General features: G+C 37.3%; 1 protein-coding gene across 4 annotated transcripts in view; it reads left to right on the forward strand.

The window, feature by feature from the left end:
* Positions 1-23,493, forward strand: part of TPP2 (tripeptidyl peptidase 2) — a 70,464-nt gene that overhangs the window by 41,764 nt on the left and 5,207 nt on the right. Inside the window, exons 16-27 of one of the 4 annotated variants that reach the window (XM_025440978.3) lie at positions 1,192-1,298; positions 3,207-3,361; positions 4,544-4,660; positions 4,902-5,002; positions 5,598-5,694; positions 6,516-6,653; positions 7,970-8,214; positions 8,475-8,553; positions 10,681-10,719; positions 16,077-16,228; positions 18,338-18,434; positions 19,139-19,269. In XM_025440978.3, the coding sequence (XP_025296763.1) occupies positions 1,192-1,298; positions 3,207-3,361; positions 4,544-4,660; positions 4,902-5,002; positions 5,598-5,694; positions 6,516-6,653; positions 7,970-8,214; positions 8,475-8,553; positions 10,681-10,719; positions 16,077-16,228; positions 18,338-18,434; positions 19,139-19,269 (1,458 nt within the window). Of the gene's footprint in view, positions 1-1,191; positions 1,299-3,206; positions 3,362-4,543; positions 4,661-4,901; positions 5,003-5,597; positions 5,695-6,515; positions 6,654-7,969; positions 8,215-8,474; positions 8,554-10,660; positions 10,720-11,857; positions 11,952-16,076; positions 16,229-18,337; positions 18,435-19,138; positions 19,281-23,493 lie in introns of those variants that run through there. The other 3 variants (XM_049099208.1, XR_003133881.3, XM_025440979.3) reach the window with 3 other exon arrangements.

Genomic DNA, 23,493 nt, shown 5'->3' on the forward strand with positions numbered 1-23,493 from the left:
ATTCAGGCTTCCTCAGACTGGCTCATTCCTAGTCATCCCCAGGGTGAAGGAAGTTCCTTCTTGCTCCTTCGTGGTGCTTTGTACATGCTGTGGTACACGTGTCAGTCAAGACGTCATCTCTTTTAGCTCACCACATTTGATTGAAGACACAGGGACTATATCCTACGAGTTACTCTGTGGAGCCCCGTTACACAGTATCTTCAGAACATTCGGTTAACAGTTTCTACTGAGTTAGTTAACTGGTAAATATTAAATGTGCAGTAGTTCTCAGCCTGTAAGAAACATAGGATGAAAATCAGGAGATAAAAAGTGACACACACACACACACACACAAAAAAAAAAGTGACACACACATGGAGAAATTGCAGAGCACTTAAATCCTCAGGCAGATTTTCCCTCAAAGTCCAGTATAGAAAATTAGACAAGATAATTTATAAGATTCAGGAATCAGCCGAGACATTATCTCCTTCAGGAATCTTTTCCATTAACACTTCCTATCTACCCAGAGCATATTCTGTTAAATGTTTCTGGTAGTTCTGTCTTCATGAGATTGGCCAGGGCAAAGGAAAATATATTCAGTGTTGTATTTGTAGCTCTTAACAGCAGTGCCTCATATATATAGTAGGCGCTCATTAAATGTTTGTCACACTGACTAAAATTTGTCCTTTGCATATTCTTTAGGTTTCCATAGTAGAAAATTATACATTTGACCTTTACGTATCATTGGTTTCTTACCAAAATGCTATAAAAGTACTTTTCTTCTTTACTGTGTCATTATGGTGTGGGGTATTTTGGAGCTATATAAGGGGTTTAATACCATTCTCAGAGCTGTAAGGTAGTATCAGTCACACAAAACATTACCTGTGGTTTTATTATTTAGGATTCATCATAGTTCAGATTCTAGTAGTTGGGAAAGCCTATGAATGAGGGAGCTGTGTATGTATGTCTTATAGACAAATTGTAGCATAGGCCAGTAAAAAGGAGAAAAATCATCTATACTGGGCTATCCAGAATTTATCACTGCTAACATGTTGCAAAAATGAGATAGTATTGTGCACACTGTTCTATAACCAACCTTTAAATCCCCATGCTCGTTTCTAATGAACTCTTAAAATCTAGAGTACCAGTGGGCTTATAGTATAAAAGCCTTTTTTGTGACAGCATCATTTAGCCATTTATTTTTATTTTTAGAGTAAATGAATCATCACATTATGATCTAGCCTTGACAGATGTACATTTTAAGCCTGGTCAAATTCGAAGGCATTTTATTGAGGTTCCTGAGGGTGCGACATGGGCTGGTAAGTAACATTTGAGTCTGTCCTGACCACTTATCTTTATGTACTTCTATCTCTGCTAGGATTGTGACCATAGAAAGTAGTTCATATATCTCTAACATGTGCTTTTGTCATAACAATACTACATCTGACACCCTACATTGGCTGTTAGGTTTAAAATATTATGAAGATCTCATACTATTTTACACTGGCTCATACATCAAATCATCTAGGCTATTTAAGATGTTTTAACATTCAGGATTTTAACTTAGTTTAGAATACCTTATCTGTTAGTGATTAGAGTCAGAGTTGTATTGTTGAACAGCTCTAGGCTACCATTCATATAGGTCCCCATGGACTTATCTAACAGTGAGCCCTGATAAAATATACACTAATTATAATAAAGGAAAATCTATGATTAATTAATGCTGAATCTGATATTTTTTCAATGGTAAATGCCAGTAATTATAATGTTCAAATTATGATTTGTCTTGGTTGGTATTGAATATAATTAGTTTTTTTAATAAGAATTTATTGAATGATCCAGAATAGAAGTAGCTCAGACCATTTAGCAGTCTTAGATTAGAAATGTGCTTTGAGTGGGGAAGGAAATGGGAAGATGGTGGTCAGAGGGTACAGAATTTCACTTATTCGGTGAATAGGTGCAAGCACTCTAATGTCCAGCATGGTGACTATATTGTCTATTCTGTGTTATGTACTTGAAATTTGCTAAAAGTCAGATTTGAAATAGTCTCACCACCAAAAAAATTGGTGTATGTATGTAAAGTGATGGATGTGTTAATAACCTCCCTGTAATAATCATTTTAAGGGATCCCTGGGTGGCGCAGCGGTTTGGTGCCTGCCTTTGGCCCAGGGCGTGATCCTGGAGACCCGGGATCGAATCCCACATCAGGCTCCCAGTGCATGGAGCCTGCTTCTCCCTCTGCCTGTGTCTCTGCCTCTCTCTCTCTCTCTCTCTCTCTCTCTCTCTCTCTCTCTGTGACTATCATAAATAAATAAAAAATAATAATAATAATCATTTTAAAACATATACATGTATATCATATCCTCACAGTGTATACCGTAAACACCTATGCAATGTTGTCAATTGTATCTCAGTAAAATGGGAAAGAAAGAAAGAAAGAAAGAAAGAAAGAAAGAAAGAAAGAAAGAAAGAGAAAGAAAAGAAAAGAAATAAATATACTACAGATGGGTCCTGTTTCAGATAACTAGAAATACTGTCCTAACACTGGATTTTTTATCCTTAGCAATTGATGAGGTTCACAGAGTTCTCTAACCACTTGACCTTGTGAACCAGAAACATAAGCCTTGCTTTAAGCTTCCTGTATTAGAGTGAGTGTGCATTAGACAGGATGCTGATTCTGCTTCACAGTGATTTTGGTTTTGCCTCTAGCTCAGCCTCAGAATAAAACCTAGGATGTGTAGGTCTGATAATCATACTTTTCTAGAAGCTGACAGGAGGGAGAGACTAGGAAAAGTTATCAATGAATTTGAATAAATAGACACTAATGGAATTTAGCTGTGATAACAAATAGAGCATTCTAAAATTAAAATTCTCTTTATCAGGAATTGGTTGGTTTTTAGCTAGAGCAGGTTTCCTCACAGGAGCAGAGGGAGAAAGGGTTTTGAAAATAACTTGATTAGGACAACTGTGTCCATCCGTGGGCAGCTCGCTGTTCATGGTGTTTGCAGCATAGTGGTTGTTAATTGTGTTACTGATTTGTTTATTTTCCTACCCTTTCATCTTTATTAATATTCTGTCGATTCTTTGTTAAGGAAATATGTAGTTTTCCTATGTATCATTTTATTCTTGATACATTATTTTCTAAAAAGTTGATATTATTAAAACAATCCTACCTCTGTTTTAAATCCCATCAGTTTAAAACTTTGCTGCTTCTCTTCTCATTTTAGAAGTTACCGTGTGCTCCTGTTCTTCTGAGGTGTCAGCCAAGTTTGTTCTTCATGCAGTACAGCTTGTGAAGCAAAGAGCGTATCGAAGTCATGAATTCTATAAGTTTTGTTCGCTTCCAGAAAAAGGAACACTAACTGAAGCTTTTCCTGTCTTAGTAAGTTTTCATTACCAGTTTGAAATCCTATGAAATAATTTCTTTTTTATTTTTGGTATGGGGCTAAGACTGTGTATTTGAATTTGATTTTATAGTTTGTATTCAGACTGGGGGCTGCATATTTTATTGATGCCAAATAAAGTGGGAAGGTAGGTAGTCTCAGTGGGATACTTGAGACTAAGTTGGAGATAAATATTAATCATCTGAAATCTTTAAGAAATGTAATGAGAGGAAAATGCTGGTCTGCTGGATTCTGACGGCTTGCACCATAGAGCCCAGTTGGGAATGTTGCCTCATCACACAGGAGATTATTTCCTTATTTAAGATTTTTCTACATGTTTTCTACTTGTTATTTTATTAATACCCAGTTGTTAAGACTCCAGGAGGCTGTTTTGCTCTATATGTGAAGCCACTACTGCTTCCCACCTGAATGACCTCAAGTGTGCCAGGTCCCCATCCTTCTGGGCTGCTGTTCTTCCTCTGTAGAAGCGGAGCAAAACTGTGTTCTTTCTTGAACCTGCTGCCTAGTGTTTTCACAGAGTTCTATCATCTTTCCTTAGTTCTATCATCTTTCCTTAGGTTTCTCATTACAGCTTCTTGTGTTCTTGTAAATGTTAGTATCACATGACCCATCTTCAAACTTGCTAATGTATACTGATTACTAGAAAAACTAATTTAAAACTCAGTGCTAAAAATAGTTTTTGTTTTTAATTTTTTTTAATAGGGAGAAAGATGTAAGGGACCATGATATCATTTTGCTTTGATTACCAGGCAGCTCTGAGCCTGAAATTCAGCTGTGGGTATTGACTATGCCTTACAGAGCTGTAATACTTACCTTTTCTTATCATGGTTTTTATAAGTTTTCCTTTGGTCTGAAGTTTTTATTCCAGTTTGTTTTCACCATTATTTTGTTGTATATGTTCTCAAAAGCTGCCTCCAATCTTCTATGACAAGGGCCGTAGGAGTCTGAGTAGATGACTGTATCTTTACCCTCTATACTCAGAGTAGATAACTGTGTATCTTTACTCTCTATACTCTATCTTTGCAACTAATTCCACCCACAGGTGTACAGATAGGAAAGGTTTGAAAGCTAGAATTGCTGTAAAACACCTATTTATATTCTGTAATTTGAAGGAAAATGAGAAAAGAGATTTACAAGTTTGTAATTTTTATTCTTTACAGGGTGGGAAAGCAATTGAGTTTTGCATTGCTCGTTGGTGGGCAAGTCTTAGTGATGTCAATATCGATTATACCATTTCTTTCCATGGAATAGTGTGTACTGCTCCTCAGTTAAACATTGTAAGTTCCACATTTCCATCATTTTTAATGTCAGTTATTTGTGTTATTGAAAAATAACCTCACTGGTTGGACTTAAACATTAACGGGCAGATTACCTGTAGTTCTGAAAATAACAGTAGTATTTGTTCATGGGTGCTTATAAACTTTGCATTATGCATGTTTATTTTAGGTTCAAATGTTTAAGAATACAATTTATTATCAATAAAGTTTGAGAACCTAATTTGATAAATATCCTTTGTAGCATGCATCGGAAGGAATCAATCGTTTTGATGTTCAGTCCTCTCTGAAGTATGAAGATCTGGCTCCCTGCATAACTTTGAAGAGCTGGGTCCAGACACTACGGTATCATTAAGTGTTTTAAGACTACAGATGTTGAGCATTGGTGTGATAGGAGTGGGGATATCTCTTCTACTCTTTGAAAAGAGTCATCTTTTTAAATCATCTGAGTGCTAAAGATGAAAATGTAGTTTCTGACTTTGCAGCCTAGGAGTCCCAGCAGCTTTCTAAGAAGCAGCCTCAGCAGTAGCTTCTAGCCTTAATAACGTGTATAAAGCTCTCAGTGTGGCACCTACAGGACCCATCCTTTGATGGGGGTATATTGCTATCTGCAGTTTGGACAGAAGGATGCGAGTCAAAACCTGTCTGTCCTTAACACTCTTAGCAGTTGTCCTACTATTGGGATCTGGTTAAGAACTATTTGTTGACATTTGAAAATGTTTCTGTAATGTTGCAAAATTTAAACTGTATATGTTGCTATGGTTCAGCCAATAAAGAATTCTGTAAGCTGATGATTAAAATATTATATACTGAAAAGGACAGAGTTTAGGAATGCTCATTGTCACTTACTGTGCTGTGTTATAGATTTTGTTGGTTAGTTTCATTTCTCTCAGTAAATGAATTCTTGCATCAAATTACTTACATGTTTTTCTAATTACAGCCCATTGAGTGCAAAAACAAAACCTTTAGGATCAAGAGATGTTTTGCCAAATAATCGTCAGCTTTATGAGATGATCCTGACATATAACTTTCACCAGGTAAGTGTTTTTATAATAAAGTATAACCTTAAAATGAACTTTTGTGTTTTGTTCATGAAATATGAAGTCACAAATGGCAGGACAAGTAATTTAATTTATATGTATATGTATGAAATAGAGTCAAGTAAATAACACTGGTTAATTTGGAATTATCCTTTTGGAAATTATAATTTCTAATGGTCTAAGTGCTATTCAGGTCTGAAGTCATAAACTCTAAATTAGTGGTGACCTGACCTTTGAGCCTTAGTTTTTTTATTCATTGATACCTATTCAGTGGTACCCATTCGGTGCTAACTGTCCAGTGGCTAGATGTCTCATCAATGCCAGATGCCTTCTGATTATGGTACCGGGTCTGATTGCTTTCTCTGAAGTAGCTGTTAAAACAATGAAAAGTCAGAATAACTCTTGGTTGAATGAGTGGTAAAGATAGTTGAGACTAGTGTAAACGTTGGTTCTAAGAGTTTATATAGGATCAGTAAGATTTCAGCCAAACTCTTATTGAAGCATAATACAAATCTGGTTTTAATGTTTAGATGATTGTTTCAATGAATTGTCATTTTCAATTTTCTAATTAGAGGTCCTGAAGAATGTATGTTATACTCAATGCATACAGATAGCTAGGTTTGTATTCTTGAAAGCTTATAAAAGAAAAATGCCTTTAATTAGTGCCAAAGTATTGGATATTCTGCATTTTTAATATTGGTTACCAGAAGAAAATATTTTTAATACTTGTAATGTAAAAATCTTACCAGTAACAGTATTACTGATCTATGTTAGAAATCATATATAAATCATATCAAGTACTTATTTTTTTTTTATAGCCCAAGAGTGGGGAAGTAACTCCAAGTTGCCCACTACTCTGTGAACTATTGTATGAATCAGAATTTGACAGCCAATTGTGGATTATATTTGACCAGAACAAAAGACAAATGGGTTCAGGAGATGCCTATCCACATCAGGTATAAAATTGGCAGTGATTTTTGGAATTAACACGGGCTGTTTCCTGAACTAATAAATCCCTGATTTCTTGTTTATGGTAATATTTGTTTTTCTGTTTTGTTTTGTTTGTTTGTTTTTTTTAATCCTATAGTTTTGTATTTAGTCCTTGACCTACCACTAGAAGCTTAGTTAGTTGTCTTACAAAACAGACTGTGACAGCCTCTCAGCCATGTAGATCAGCTAACTCAAGTTTTGGGGTAGAAAAGGGCGAGTATGATGCTTGCAAACGCTAGCCCAAGGTAGGTTTTTGTTGTTGTTTTGTTTTTGTTATGTTTTGTTTTAAAATTTATTAGAGAGACGAGGGGAAATAGAGCAGAGGGAGAAAGAGAAACTCAGGCTGACTCCACAGTGAGCGTGGAGCCTGCTGACATGACTTGAAGCTCAAGCCCGAGCTAAAACCAAGAGTCGGATGCTCAACTGCCTGTGTTACCCAGGCACCCTCAGCATAGCCTTTTAAGTATTTGTCCTTCCTGCCCACTGCTTCCACCTTTCTGAAGGCTGACAGCAAATCTTCCAAGACAATTTGAGTATCTTGAAATGATCCAGGTCTAAATTGGATGAAAAGCACTATAGCAGTGCCAAGTGTTTACTAGAACTTTCAAATTTATTTCTTCGTGAGACAGTGATGTATTCAACACTTAGTGTATGCCAAGCACTGTGCTTCGCACTAATGTTTTAAAGATAGAAAAACTTTTCATCTTATATTTTATAGAAATTTCATCCCTGATTAAAATATTGTTACAAAGAAATGAGGTATTTCCTATAACATCTATAATTTTATGCAAATAATGAAAATAATTTGTGCAAGTATTTTCCAGTTAACTCCTCAGGGAATGATTTCTTTTTTTCTCAAAGCAAGCCAAGCCACATCTCCTCAGTACAGACTGGATTATTCCAGTGCCATTACTTTGTTACTTTTAAAATCTCAGAAGAAACAGTGTGCCAAGCTCCTGAGCAGGTTAATTAACCAGATGGAGCACAAATGGGTTTGTATTCCTCGATCTCTGCTGGCTCCGTTTTTCCTGTCTGTGATAAAGAGGTGTGTGGCATTTTGGTGATATAAAGACTACCAGTTGTGTATACACACTTGTGTGTATATTTGTCTTGAGCATGCACGCACGCTGTTCCTCACATACTGTAAGTGCTTTCACGCACACTGTTCCTCACATAGTGTAAGTGCTTTGTACGTGGTAACTGTTCCTGTTTATCCTCTTACTATGATTTCTGTTTACTTGACTAAACTTTACTTTTTCCAAATGTTCTTTGTATTTTTTAGTATTCTTTGAAACTGGAGAAAGGAGATTACACAATTCGACTACAGATTCGTCATGAGCAGATCAGTGATTTGGAACGTCTTAAAGATCTTCCATTCATTGTTTCTCATAGGTTGTCAAATACCTTGAGCTTAGATATTCATGAAAACCATAGCCTTGCACTTCTAGGAAAGAAGAAATCAAGTAATTTGACATTACCACCCAAATATAACCAACCATTCTTTGTAACTTCCTTACCTGATGACAAGTAAGTGACAGTGTTGCTTACACTGTGTGTCTTAAATACTGTAATCTTTTCACTCGAGCTCATTACATTGGGTTAGATTGATGGAATGTTGTCACTTACCATTTTATTTCAGACTAAGATGATTTCTTCCTTTGATTTTTGAAATCTAAGCTATGGGAATTATTTCAGAATATGATTGTTTTGATGTTTTTGATCCCTGGTTATCTTTCTGAGACTTTCTCTTTAGTTCCATTTTTTTCTCTTTTGAACTTTCTTATTAGAATACCTAAAGGGGCAGGACCTGGATGCTACCTTGCAGGATCCTTAACATTGTCAAAGACTGAACTTGGAAAGAAAGCTGTAAGTATGCTTTTTTTTTTTTTTTTTTCCTTTTACACTGAAATTACCTATTCCAAAATTCTCTTTCTTTTAAAAGTTGGGAATTAATCCCACACTTTAGAATGAGATTCTAAGAATGAGATCTCCCTGGGAGGAAAGAAAATATTAGTATTTTTCAAATTACTAGTAAAGTCAATTAATATTTTGACTATATTTTAAAATATTTAATATTCTTTTTCCCAAGCCTAAGTACTCGGGCCCTGAACAGGTTGTACCTTGCATGACTAATATACTTGAATTTCCCTGAAAAATGTATAGGTCCAGATTAAACTTGGCTTAAGTGAATGAGATGTTTAAAATTGGAACATTTTATAGGATTTTAATCAAATTAATATTGTGGATATAAAAATAAGTCAGGTCTTCTTGGGCCACTTCTAGAAAATCAGAACAATTATTTCTAACAGTATTTTTCTCACTTGTACAGACCTTTCTCTTGTTGAAATTTTGCCTAATTGTGTAGATAATTATGAGATACTTCCTTTGGCATTTACCTTTTATAGTTCAAAATTATACTATGAAAAACTTGTTTCTGGTTGTTACATTTTAAAGATAAATATTAAAACTGGATAGGTACTTATTTTAACTTTTCCATCTGTTTTTATTATAAATTTAATATGAGAATAATACTTATGTGGATCTGTCACATATTAGCTCAATGCCAACAAAAGGTTGTCATTCTTACAGTTTTGCATTTCTTCTTAGAATCAGTTCTTAAATAGTGGTCTGCAACGTGATGCTGGAATCATAAAGGCTATTATCCAGATGAATAGATTTCTTGCATCTTAACAAGTATACTTCTTGCCACTGTTGAACCAGAGGTCACTTACTGCTGTCTTGGAAGCATCACTTAGGAATTCTGTGCTTTGAAAAAAATTGTTTACCCTGACATTTCTTGAGTCTCATTTTGATTGATACTGCAATTGACCCTGAACAACATGGATGTGAACTGTGTGGTCAACTTCTATGTGGGTTCCCCCCCCCACAGTAAATACAGTACAGTACTGTAAATATATTTTCCTTGTGATTCTCTCAGTAACATACTGTTTTCTGTAGCTTAATGTAAGAATATATACAAATTAATATGTTCTTTGACTGTTTATGTTGTTATTATGGCTTCCAGTCAGCAGTAGGCTGTTCATTAGTTATGTTTTGGGGGAATCAAAAGTTACACAAGGATTTTCGACTGGAGGTGGGAATGGTATCCCCAGCCCCCATGTTGTCCAAGGGTCAACTGTACATATTTATAGATATAGTATTATTTGAAGTGAATCAGTACTCAGTGACATTGGAATTCATTGATGCGCTGATTTAAGAAGTCCTGGTCTTTTTTGTAGGCTTCATTTCCTGGGCAGCAGGGCTGCTTCCACTATGGGGTTCTCACCCAGATAATTCTTCTCAGGTGTCTGCTTCCTTGTGATGATTATGACAGAAAAGCATTGTTATTCAAAGTGCCCTTTTTAGCAGTTCAGAGATAGTTACTACTTCCTACCAATGTTCTTTCAGAGGCATAAATTATAGGAGTGTGAGATTAACTGTAGATACTACTTACTAGGTAATTACTTATGGGGTAGATTTACTTGAGGGAGCAAAAACCTAAAGGTTCAGAGTTCATTACACCAGCATCTTGTTTGTGTAATCTTCCCTCCATAGTTTGGCATTTCTCACTGGTTTGGTAGCTGAGAAGGTGACTGTTGTTTTACTTCTGACTTTCATGGTCACCTTGAATGATGATGCCTAGGTGTGTGCGGTGGTTGTGATGTCCTTGAAATCAGACTCTGGACTGTCAGCTAAATTTAATGTTTTCAAAAGTGTGTTGATAACTAATGGTTTGCTGTACTAAATTTTTCAAATACAGAGTTGAAAAACACTTGCCCTTAAGAATAACATATTCGATTGCCTTTTTATTAAAATGGAAGTGGCAGTGTTGCTTTCTTTAAAAGCCTGCCACTTTGATCATAGACCTGACCCCTCTAAGTACCGAGACACATGCAGGTGGGACGTAAACTGGAAGACAATTAGAAAGAGGTGGTGTCTCCATCCTGTGTAGATTGTGCATGTTTTCTTACAGAATGTCGTTCTAACTCCCAGGGGCAGTCTGCAGCAAAACGACAAGGAAAATTTAAAAAGGTACTGATTGTCAGTTCTTAAAAAAGATGTCTTAAAGCCTTATTTGCATATTAGTTAACTTTTTTTTCTGTAACCTATTATAAATCTTTTTAAAAAATCTCTCCCTTAGTTTCCTTTCTTTAAGTTCTGCAGTATAGTGCTTTTAGCTTGTCAGTGTTGACATACTGCTTTCCTGAAGTGTTTTTTTTTTCCTGCCATAAATTGATGGAAGATCCCTGTTTTATATGTGTCTAAAAAAGAAATTTAATACTATTCATTTCTTAACTGCACATATGCTGCCAAATAGTAATATTTGAAATTTTGCATATCTAAAATCCTACTTTGTGAATGAATATGTTTTTTTTCCTAGCTATATAAGCCAAAACAATTATTTTTAAAGTCAAAAAACCATTTTAAATTGGATGATTTGATTATTAAAATATTATTATTAAGATATTTGAAAAAAAAGTTTATTCCCTGCTCTTGTGTCATCAAAGTACTGGAAGAGAAGAGACAGAGCAGTGGACAGGAGGAACAGAAATAAGGACTACTGACCCCACATTAGAATTTACACTAAGAACACAAGCAACTTTAAGACCATCAATCACTTCCCCAGCTTATTAGACAATCTCTGATTTACTGCTAGAGCCAAGTTTAAATTAAAAAAAACAAAATTCTACTTCAGGTGTACTTAGAGAAAGGGATAGATGTATTCAGTGAGCTCTCTGGTGAAGACCTGCTGCACCATTTATCATTTTAGTGATTTCTCATGTTCAAGTGGGAAGCATTGCCAAGGAGAACTTGTATTTTAAAGTATAAATAAAAGATAACTCTGTTTTTTAATTCATAGTGACATGAACCTGGGGATCCCTATTTTAGAATACATGAAGTTCCTTTATTAAAGAGACTTCAGTAATGTCTATATTATTATGTAATAGTAAACACTTTGTTGAAACAAAATGCCCACTGGGAAACATGTTTCCAGTTAAAGGAGTATCTGCTTCACTACAGACCAGCATTTCTCAGCTGAGAACTATGACCCATTTGTGGGCCATGTACATTCATTTAATGAGATATAACTAGCTTTAAAATGAAAACAGAATAAAGTAGAAAAATGTCATTCATCAGACTCATAAAACTAATGTCTTTTTATTTATAGATTGCTTATCTTTGGGTCATCCTGAAAATAGCTTGAGAGCCACTGCTTTAGAAAATGAGGAAAAGGTCTTCTAGGAGCCCATTAAAAATAGAAGGTGCTTATCACAAAGGCAGAGCTGGGATTTTCTCCTCCTATTGTATATTTTGGTTGGTTTTTTTGGGAGTTTTGGTGGATTTTGTTTGGATAAAGTTGTATAAAATAGGAAACTCTCAAATGACCAGGAAGGTTCTTATTACTTGATAGTTAGGAAAGCTTTATATAAAGAGCTTGGCAACTTAAGTTACCTCTTCCCATTTCACCCTGTTTTGTAGTCTCATTATGAAAAAGACCCATATATTAATTTATTGCCTGAACAAAATACCAACTAGCTTTTGGTGCATAATCCTCAATGGATTTGTCCTTTTGGGTCTCAGTGACTTTTGATTTGGAAAATGCGGGTTATCTTTTTTAAGTTCATTGTCATATAAAAGAGTGTGCTTACTTTTAACAGATGTTAAATAGCATTCCAGTATGATTTTAATCTTTAAAATAACTATCTCAGTTTTGCATAAAGGTATTCAAGTTTTGAATTTAGCTATTAATAATTTAAGAACTAAGGAAATTATAATTTTGAACCAAAATTTAAATGGCAGTATGTTATGTTACCCAAAGAATAATTACTGTTTTTGCAGGTAGATTTGACTTTCTAAGGGATATTATTCAACACTGTCAAAATATATGGTAAATAGCAGAAATAATATGTTTTTTTAAAAAACTTAGTGTGAAGTATCTACTATAGAGAACTTAAGCATCTCTTCTCTGAAGATTCCTCTTGACTATCTTTTTAAATCATAATCAAGGTTTCTCAAGACTTAAAATGGTAGAAAACAATTTCTATTAAATTGACCCCATAGTAAGTCCTTGAGAAGTGAGTTGAAAAAATACTGACAAAAAAAAAACAGGTAAACATGATAAAACAAAAAATAACTCCATTTTTTCTCTTGATTAGGAATTAAAGCTGCCATGTTCATAATTTTTAATAATAAAAATTACTGTCCTGAAATATAGGATTATATTAACACTTATAATTGCTAATTTGATATATTTAATATATAAAATGCTGATCAGAAAACTTTGATTCCCACCCACCCACCCCAGGCCATTCATCACAAACTCCCTGTCTCTTGTGCTTTTAGTGGTAGTTTATGGTTGCCATAGTACAGGGTTTCTATTTATAGATCTTTTTTAGAGTTTATTGTTAATCATAAGTTAATGCATTGCTCATTTTAAATTCAATTCTGTTTTCTCTCTTCTGTACTAAAACATAATAGCAAATGCCTTACCTTTGAGCCTCAGAGGAGAATTGCCTCACAACGGAGATTTCCTTCCCATCCTAAAAGTTGCCCCTCTCTCTAATCAGGCAAAGAGGAGTGGGGAGTAAGGGAGGCTCAGGTTAGATTAGCATCAACACGGCCAGGTGTCTTCCTCCAAGCAGGTGCCCTCCTCTGGGCAGTGCCTTTCTCTGGGCAGGTGTTGTCTATGTTCTAGTGCGGTGGAAGTACACAAGCAGGATTCCAGAGAGAGCAGGACTACATGAACAGAGGGTAGATGTTGGGGGCTGTCTCTGCCCCTCAGTTTCTTCAGTATATTGTTCATGCTGTACAGATGACACTGATATGACCTGTTCCCCTAAGAACTTAGGGTTAATTAGCAACTCAGATTTTACACTTTTTGCCCAGGCAGTGCCCACTGAGGAAAGTGAACTCAAGAGGAGGGAAGAAAAATGAGTAGCAAAGTCCTGAGGAGCTTGCCCAAGCAGAACCCGTTTCTTTTCCCCAGCCCCCACACTGCACATGCGACCTTGGCTTGCAGGCGCTGGCTCCTGACCTCAGACAGCATGGCACTGAAATGGCTGAAAGTGGATTTGTGTGGTCATGTCACATGAGTTGGTTTTATGTGCTTTATTTTTTTTTTTTTTTTTTTTTTTTTTTTTTTTTTTTTTTTGGTTTTATGTGCTTTAAATGAGTCATATTGAAGTAATAGTTTCTGTTTTACGTTGGAATGCTATTAGAACTACTGTAACAGTAGTTCCTTATATCTGCTATTATAATTATACCCCCAAATAAAATTTAATGGTGAACATTGCTAACATGGGCATATGTACATTGTATTTACACCTGAGAATCCTATTTGGGACAAGGTGGGACTTGCAATACTATTTTTTTGTCTCAACTTGAGTTTTTTTCTGAAATTACTGTGATTAGGGGAGTAAAAGTCTTGGTAACATCATTTTTTCCTATTTTAGAAATTTTGTTAATTAAAACAAAAAAGGTTTTAATTTAGTGTTGTTAATATAAACTTGAAGACAGAATTGGAGAAATTGACTTAATGATTTAATTAAGGACACCTGGTTATTATACCAGATCAGATCTACCGAGTCTAATAGGGGATTTCATTTCCCAGACACCCTTAGTTTTCACAAGTGGAGACTTAATGTGCTTTAACAGAATAGATGGAAACAGGTGTAATTAGATATAACAACACATTACTCTTTTCAAAGCAAAGCTTCTCAAAGGAACTACTATGCTTATTTTACCTCCTGTTTTCCCTGCATCTCTTTCTCGGTCAGCCCTTACCCCCACTGTCCACAGAGATTGCGTGTCTCTTGTGGTGACCAGCCACTGCTGCCCAGTTCTGCAGCCGTGTCCTTCTCCCTACTGGCACCACCTCCACTGTCACTGGCTGACCACTCTTTCTTTCTGCCGGTTCATCTGCAGAGCCCCTCTGGTGTTTGTCTCCCTCACTCCTGAACATCTTTGAGACAGTAGAACGCTTTGGGTCAAGGCCTGGACTTCCTTCCCCACCCCACCGCCAGTCCTGCCCAGATTCATTTGTCCCCTAGTTTTAAACACCATCAGCAAGCACTGTCTGTTCTGCCTTCACAGATTCTAAATCCGTCCACATCTTCCTCTTGTACAGCCCATTCTTTAGATCAGAGCAGTGTTGGGAGTCTGGGCTCACTTCCTAACTTGTCTCTCTCCTTTCAACTTCTGCCCTCTATCGTCCATTCTCCAAGCAGCAGGAAAAGTTATTAAAAACAAACCAATATTTTTCATCCAGATAAGGATCCAAAGACATTAAATAAAAAGCAGAAATCCTGAATCCTATCACTGCCTTGCCTACAACTCTCCTGGTAGGCTTCCTGGTGCATTTAGAATAACATCTGTATTTCTGTACTGTTTTATCAGCCCTACTTCCTGTGATCGCTGCCTACTTGCTCAGTGCACCCAGCTGTGCTTGCCTCTAACTCGGGCTCAGGGTTTTGCATGTGCTCGTCTTTTGTCTCCAGATATTTCTTCCTCTCCTCATTCTGGTCACTTAGGTCGATTGATGTTCCTGTGCTTAGGTCATGGAGGTTCACTTTGATGGGATGTTCCCTGTTTCAGAGTGGCTTTTCAGCACCCCTTCCTCACTGTTTTCCTCACTTCACCTAGCAGCTGTTCTGTCCCTGCATTGTTTCTTCATCTTCATATCCTGTGGTGGTTTCTGAAGCTGTTTGCTACCTGTATGTTGTCTGCATCCCCACCACGCTATGCTCCTAGAGGGCAGGAGCATTGTCTGCTTTGTTGCTTACCTCCTAGCACGTTACCTGGCACATCACAAGGCCTCAAGAAGTCCTCTTGATTGAAGACATTTCTCTTTAAATTTACTTTAAAAAGAGGTTCTTTCCTCTTTTTAAATTCTAAGTTTAAAATTCTAAGTTCTTTCCTTCCCTTCTCAAGTAGAAGATGGGAAAGCTCAGTAGACTTTGGTAATTAGTACTTTCTGTAATCCAGTCTATCAAGTAAAACTAAGAATACCAGCTACACTCATACGGAGGAAAGTTTTTTCTTCCTCTATTTTATTCTTTTTTAAGATTTTATTTTTAAGTAATCTCTACACCCAGTGTGGGGATCAAACCCACAACCCCAAGATCAAGAGGCACATGTTCCACCCACTGAGGCAGCCAGGCATCCCTTGCTTCCTTTATTTTAAAGGAGATTTAGAAGCATCAATACTTTAAAAGTTTGGGAGAAAAGTCCTTTGATCACACATTGGAATTTTTTATGTATTGTGGCCCTTGGGATCTGGAATATGATGTAATACAACTGAGTGCAGCCTCTGTTTTGGGATATTCAGGTACTGAAGATGATTTAAAATATGTTGAAGCATGTTAATCTGAGACTCTCCACGTTCATAGGATGTGATCCCCGTTCATTACTACTTAATACCTCCACCAACAAAGACGAAGAACGGCAGCAAAGATAAAGAAAAAGACGCAGAAAAAGAGAAAGATTTGAAAGAGGAGTTCACTGAAGCATTACGAGACCTTAAAATTCAGTGGATGACAAAGTAAGTTTTAGTGGATTTTAATCCTCTAAGTGTTTACTTTTATTTTCCCATTTACAATGAGAAGTGAGATGTGTATGTGCATGGGCTCTATTCAGAATATTAACAATGGGTGGTAGGGCTACAGGCGCTTTTATTTTAACTACTTAATTCTGATTTGCTCTTGGAAGAGAATTTTATTGGAAAGTATAAAGAAGAAAATAAAGATCACCTTTTTCCTACTCTGCAAAGGTAATCATTGTCCTGTTATTTTCTCTGTAAAATACAGAGAAATCATTATCCTATTGTTATTTTCTCTGCATGTAGCAGTGTGAATTACATCGTGTCCTAGTTTTCCAATTACTATTTGATGATGAGCATTTCTTGGGTCATTTAATAGTCCTTTAAAGTACCATTTTAATGACTATTATGTGGTCCTATTAATGAAATATAACCCACTTAAATACTCTCTTTGGTGTATGGTATTTATAGCTTTTCTCTGTGGTGCTGTGATGCACATTTTTATACATGTAGTTTCTTTAAATATCCATCAGATTGCATCTTGAAAGTATAATTATTGAATCAGTATTATTAATACTAAAAATTGCCTTAATATGTTTTACCAGATTGCTTTCTAGAGGGAATGTCACAATTTCAACTCCCTTCAGTAGTTTATGGTGGAGCCTGTTTTGTTCACTATACCTTTGCCCAAGCTGAGCCATGGAATTGAAAATAAAGCCTTGCTTCTAGAGGGTGAAAAAAGAAAATGCCATGATCATAGTCTTAAATTGCATATCCTAAGTTATGAAATTTGAGCTTTTTAAATGCTATTATTGCGTTTTTTGTGAAGCTTCTGTCAGTTGAACATGTTCTGTACTCTTTTTCTGTTGGGATATCAGATTTTTCTTTTAACTTTTTAACATAAAAGATATTAATGCTTTGCTGTACTTGGACACATTTTCCCCCAGCTTATTTTTTGACTTGTAGCTTACTTTTTACATAATAGGAATTTATTCTCCTGTTAAATGGATTGCTTTTTCCATTTGTGTTATGTAGTATCTCTCTGACCACTGCTTTCCTATGAGAGTCCTCATTAGCTAAATATGTATGCACCCTTTCAGTCCTGCAGTCTTATAGAGAACAGACATCATATTGTAAAAATAATTCCCAAGGATTGAAGTTACAGTGTCTGTCTACATTCAAACTTACCTTTTCACTTAAAACCTGCCTGTATCTCCACCAGAAGTCAAAGTCTGTAAGTCTGATTATAGGATATTGTAAACAGTTGAAAATACTAGTATCCCCTGGAAACTAGTGAAAATCCTTTTTTTAAAAATCAGTCTTCAAACCTTTGGAGATAGTAGTAAGGGCATACAGCAAATGATGAAGAAACATCTATTCAAGAATATCTAAAGTTCAGGAAGAAAAGTGAGAATCTTTGTTATCTGTGCCAAGGCCACTCCCTCACCCCTCAGCTCCCAGAGGACTCTCCTCCTGGGAGGAGCTGGTGCTCATGTATGACTCAGCTACCTGGTGCTAAGGCTGAGTTATGAGCGAATGTAGGGGGGAGAAAGGGTGGAGCAGAGGGCCTGCCTTGGACATGCTGCTGCTGAGAGCACTGGGGCCCCTTCCACCCCAGCGCAGCCCAGGAAGCAGTGGTTTCATGGCAGGCAAGGCAAGCCAGGAAGAAACCCCTGGCCACTACACCCCCTCACCTATTTTATTAGAAGAATTCACAGCTTTATTCAACTCCCCATACAGGGACATGGAATGTGTCTTCATTCAACTAAGACTTGAGATTTTTCAGAAAAGTTTACGTATTTCTAATACATTTTAGACATTTCTAGGTCTTTTCATCTCTCTTGCTTATTTGAATGTTTTTTCCTCCTCTTTATGCGTCTATACCTGGTATGTGTGAAAACTTGATGCTTAACAATTTGATTTTTTTTTTCTAGGTTAAGCATAGTTAATACCTGCAAATAATGATAGTCATTGTCAGTAATTTTATCTCAGGTTGATGCCTTATGTTATAGACTGGAACTTCAAAGCAATGTTAAATAATAGGGAAGACAAAAATTGTTTTCTTTCTAAAAGAAATGAAATACAATGTTTATCTCTTTCTTATATACATAGGTTGGATTCTAGTGACATTTATAATGAATTGAAAGAAACATATCCTAATTATCTTCCTCTGTATGTTGCAAGACTTCATCAGTTGGATGCTGAAAAGGTTGGACGTGTTCATTCTTAATATGAGTATTTCATTTTGTTTGTAACATTAGATAAGGTATATACGTTGAATAAAAATGCAGCCTTATATTTGTCTTGTGTTCTTGCCAGATGAAAACATGTTTCTTCAGATTGAGTGTTCTATTAACTATTTTCACTAAGGTAATGACAGGACACTTAGCCATTACTGTGGGTTCAGTATAGTATTCCTGCTCACATTTTTGTCATTGGGAGGAGGAATAGGTAAGATATCCTAGGATTGCTTTTCTGACATTCACCTCAAGGCAGCAGTCCTGGCCTCCTGTAATTCTAAACACATGCAGCAAACTAAGAACTCCTACTGTGCATCAACTTTGTTACTGATGCTAATTTTTAAGAATTGGCCGTAGTTCCAAACTGTCTTAACGTGGGCCAGCTCTTGTTGACCAGTAGGAAGGTGCTAGCTATAATCAATTAAAAATTCTCCAGGGTTCAGAGTGAACCTGAAGGTGTTGAAAGGAGACCTCTGAGACTCACAAGTGAGGAGCAAATTGCTGAGAGCACATGAGCACTGACTGTGGTGATTGTAGCTAGACTCTGCGGGTAGACTGCCCAGCCCTCTCACTCTGGACTTGGGATTCTCGTGGTTGAGACAGAGGAAGCAAAGGTAATTTGGTGTACTCATTGGTACACCTATTTCTTATTTATTCTTTTTTTCCTCCCTAGGAGCGGATGAAAAGACTTAATGAAATTGTTGAAGCTGCAGACGCTGTTATTTCTCATATAGATCAAACAGCCCTAGCGGTTTATATGGCAATGAAGACTGACCCCAGGCCCGATGCAGCTACTATAAAAAAGTACCTAACCAGTAAATAATCTTTCTTGCATCTCATTTCTTAGTTACTTTTTAAAATCGTTGAGAATATTCTTCTTTTTTGATATGTGTTACGTCCCTAGAACTATCAGTATTTGGATACTCCACCCTTAAGATATTTTGTAATAATTTTCTTCAGTCATTTGAGATTAAGCAAAAGAAAAGGAGTTTGTTTTCTCTACCATTAGGTGCTGTTGTGGTGGAGAGACTTGAGTATCTGTGATCAAACAGTCCTGCCCCTGGGGATTTGTGGGAACTGGACATCTGGAGAAGGCAAACACATAACATTCTATAAGATTACTTTCTAAACTCTTCGTTGATTAAAACCAGGAAAAGCCCAGATTTAGTTTGTAATGCCTGGTAACACAAACAAAGTTAGGTTGAAACCGTCACCTAGCAACTTGAGTTAGGAACTGTTGTTACCGTATCATTTGGGGTGAAGGGAGGGAAGTTTATGGCTTAGCTTTAAAAAAACCTAGTGTGACCTGTAAAGCAAGAGGCATCGCTGGGTGGTGGTAGTTGAACGCATGGCTCCCACACGGTCTGTGACGGTCCCTCAACCTCCCTTTCACCTTCCTTAATTCTCAGGACCATCTTGTGAAGTTCTCCTGATACCAGCTTTCCCTTTGTCACTTTGGTTTAGTTTCACCCAAGGGTCATCACCTGCGAGGGTGGAAATCTTGCCTCCTCCTAGAGCTATTAAAGTGATTCCTTCAGCTTCTTCAGTCAATACTTCTTTCTCTATCAAGTTCCTGATTCTAAACTTCTAGAACTCTTGGTATTACATTATTTATACTAATATTACAGCTGTTACGAATCTACAAGCAGTAGTTTTCAAGCAGAATAAAATTTCTTCAGATTAGATTGTTGGCATGGTGTGCGTCCTTTCCCACCTTCTAAAGGAGTAATCTCAAATGTTGCTGTTTTGTTGTCCATTTGTAAAGTGCCAGTTATGTACAAGGAATTATTTGGGGCCTGTTAAATACCTCATTTAAACTTAATCTTCTAAATAACATGCCTCGTAGGGGCATCTGCAGAAAAGCAAAAAGGCTCAGAGGATACATGACCAGCCTAGGGGGCCAGTGCTGGAGATGGGAGAGCCGGATTCCGGATTCCGGATTCACACCGGATACATGCAGGCCCGGGTCCTTTCATATTCTGATACCCTTGCATTCCTACCTGTCTTGAGAGGATTCATAGGCCTCATTTCTTTCTGATAGTAAAAAAGAGAGCATCAGCTCTGCCTTGCACTTACCCATCTTCTGGCTGTCCTTTCTGTGTTGGGTGGTGGTGGTGGGAGGAGGTAGAGAGCCCTCTCTGAGCCTGACCTCTTGCTCTAGGTCTGAATACCCTCTCCATTTCTTTCATAACTGCCCTCTGCTGACAAGCCCCTTTCTCCTGGTCTTCAGGTGTGTATGCCTCAGCCCACAGCCATATCCGTATGTCTCCTGTCCCCTGTGGGGCTCCTGGCTTCTCACTAGAGTCATCTACATTGCACTTCCTCAATTCCATTCCATGTTAATCCCATTGCAGGAGGGAGAGTCTAGGCTTTATCACCTGTGAGAAGCTCATTGCAGAAACATTGGCCCCTCTAAGGCTACGTTGACCTCACTGTGGCCCCTGCTATCAGCTGCCCCATCCCTTCCAGCATCTGCTATTTCTTAGTTTGTGAAAATAGAAAATGGACTCTCATGTGTGTAGGAAATCACGTTTGAAATTTCAGTAAATATGAAGGTCCATTTAGCACTGCTGATACTATGGCCTGTCTTTCCTGAATCTTACTGTCCACAGAGGAAACTCTTAATTCCAGATTAAAGTGAGCCACGAACCAAGATTAGTTGTATTTTCTTTTCTTTTCTTTTTTTTTTTTTTTTAAGATTTATTTAATCACAAGAGACAGAGAGAAAGAGGGGCAAAGACACAGGCAGAGGGAGAAGCAGGCTCCATGCAGGGAGCCTGACGTGGGACTCAATCCGGGGTCTCCAGGATCAGGCTCTGGGCTGAAGGCGGTGCTAAACCACTGAGCCACCTGGGCTGCCCAGATTAGTTGTATTTTCAATCTTATTAGTCCCTTTTTTCAGAGTTTTAATTTCAGACCCTGACTCCAGTGGCTGTCAAAAAATAACAGGAACTTAGGGTCCTGGCTTTAAAGATTATAAAGACTTTCAGAGATGGTGGAATAAAACCAGAAAGGAACCATCGAACGTTGTGAAAATGCTGAGACGCTAGTTTGTTTTTGGCAACACTAGATCGGTTTATCTGACTCACAATGTAGGTGTTTTCCCCAGGCCTTGCTTTGGCCAAACCAGCATGGGCCTCAGGTATACTGTGCTGCGCACAGTACCCTGTCCAGGTGTTCCTTTTCTGGGCAAACCTCGGGAGGGTTTGCATTTGTTGGAGACGGAGTAGCAGTGGAGCATTTATTCCTCATTTTCATGCAAAGCTGCTTTTACTTCAGTCCCATGCATCAGAAATTATGATAGCCCTTTTTTAATCTTAAAAATGATAGTAGCTTTTTGTAGGCGCTCCATTTTCAAGTTTTAGTTAAATTAAGCTGCGGTTTATTTAGGCCATTAAAGTATCTGATTGAAGCTCTTCCTAAAATATAGCAGTACCACATTGATCAGAACCACTAACTAGATTTGATTCAGAGATGTTTATTGAGCAAACACTGTAGGCAAAGCATCACTGAGAGGAACATAAAAAGAACAGGATACTCTTTACTCCTAGAAAGCATATGCTCTGATGCTGAAAATGAAGTTGCTAGCTAGGATGTGATTAAGAGTTACAGTATTTTACATTGTGAGAGCCTGTAGGAAAGAGAGCTGGTTTCATTTGAGTGGAGAAAGCCTCGTAGATTAATAAGGTATTTGATCTGAGCCAGTAAGTTCTAAGTTACGTGAGGGTAGAGAAGGAATATTCCAAATATGTGGAATATTAGGTTCTTGGATCAGAGAATGCTAAAATAGAAAGAGGTCTTGCAGGTAATATGGTCCAGGACTGACAAGTACAGCACACCTCTGTCACCCTCTATGTTCTGCATCCTCAAACCCTTCTCTGGGCAGCTAGGACCAAGCAGTCAGATTGCCATGGGTGATCAAATCTGCCTTGCCAATCCAGTTCTGTTCCAAGGCTCTCCCTCCTTCACGGAATGGGGACAATAATTGTATCCTGCTCCTAGGGTTGCTTTAAAGTATAAATGAAGTACTGGCAAGATGTTTCAGATGGTGGCCGGCATCTTAAAGATGGGGCAGTGAGGGGGATGCTCAGTAAGTGAGAAGCCTTGCCCTTCACCTCAGAAATCCTTTTGTTCCTGAGTCCAAAGTAAACCAAGCAGTTCCCTGGCACCTTTCCCCAAAAAGAGCGAAAGTTGGTTCTTTCAAGCTTTGAAACTTTGCTGAAATTTCATCCCAGGCATCTTTTTTTTGGCTTCATTTTATCTACATTACAAACTTATTAAGGTGGGTAACTTTGTTGGCTTGTAACAAGTTGTTTTCTCATTTTAATTCCTTTGTACTAATTGTTGATTTTGTAGTGCCAGAAGATTTCATGTGTTGCACATTACACTCCGAGTCCTTCAGAATCATTCCCACTGTTAGTTTGTGTGTCCATGTCCGAGCGCTCCGTGGGCTCTCATCACTTTTAATCCTCATTGTCTTTTACGCATGTCTGACATGAGTTGGACAAAATTCCTCAGATAAGCAAGTATCCTCAAGAAGAACACTATCCCCTGGAGTGTAGGTTGTTACTGTATTTCACTCAGCAAGGGTTTATTGAGTTTCTGTTCTGTGCCAGGCATTGTCTGGGCACTTGGGATACATCAGAAGAGCACAGATTCCTGCCTTGCAGCAAGGCAGTTTTACCATCCCATCGTGATTAAGAGCAGGGTTTCAGAAGCAGACACTGTGTAGTTTCAAATGCTGGATCTACTGCTTCCTAACTGTTGGACCTTGAACAAATCTGTGTGCCTCAACCTCCTCCTTTGCAAAATAGGGATCATTAATAGTATCTTACTCAGAATTGTTTTGACTGTAAATGAATTAATATGTAAAAGTGCTAAAATAGTTGCTGGCACATTCAGAGTAAGCATTTTAGTGTTTGCTCTGCTTATGAATGAAGGTTCACTGCTGAAAGAACTTCTAACATCAATTCAAAACTATGTAATAATTGCTCTTTATAAGAAATCTATCTAAAAGATACTGTTCTG

The sequence above is a fragment of the Canis lupus genome, chromosome 22 (assembly GCF_003254725.2).
Source record: "Canis lupus dingo isolate Sandy chromosome 22, ASM325472v2, whole genome shotgun sequence".
NCBI lineage: Eukaryota > Metazoa > Chordata > Mammalia > Carnivora > Canidae > Canis > Canis lupus.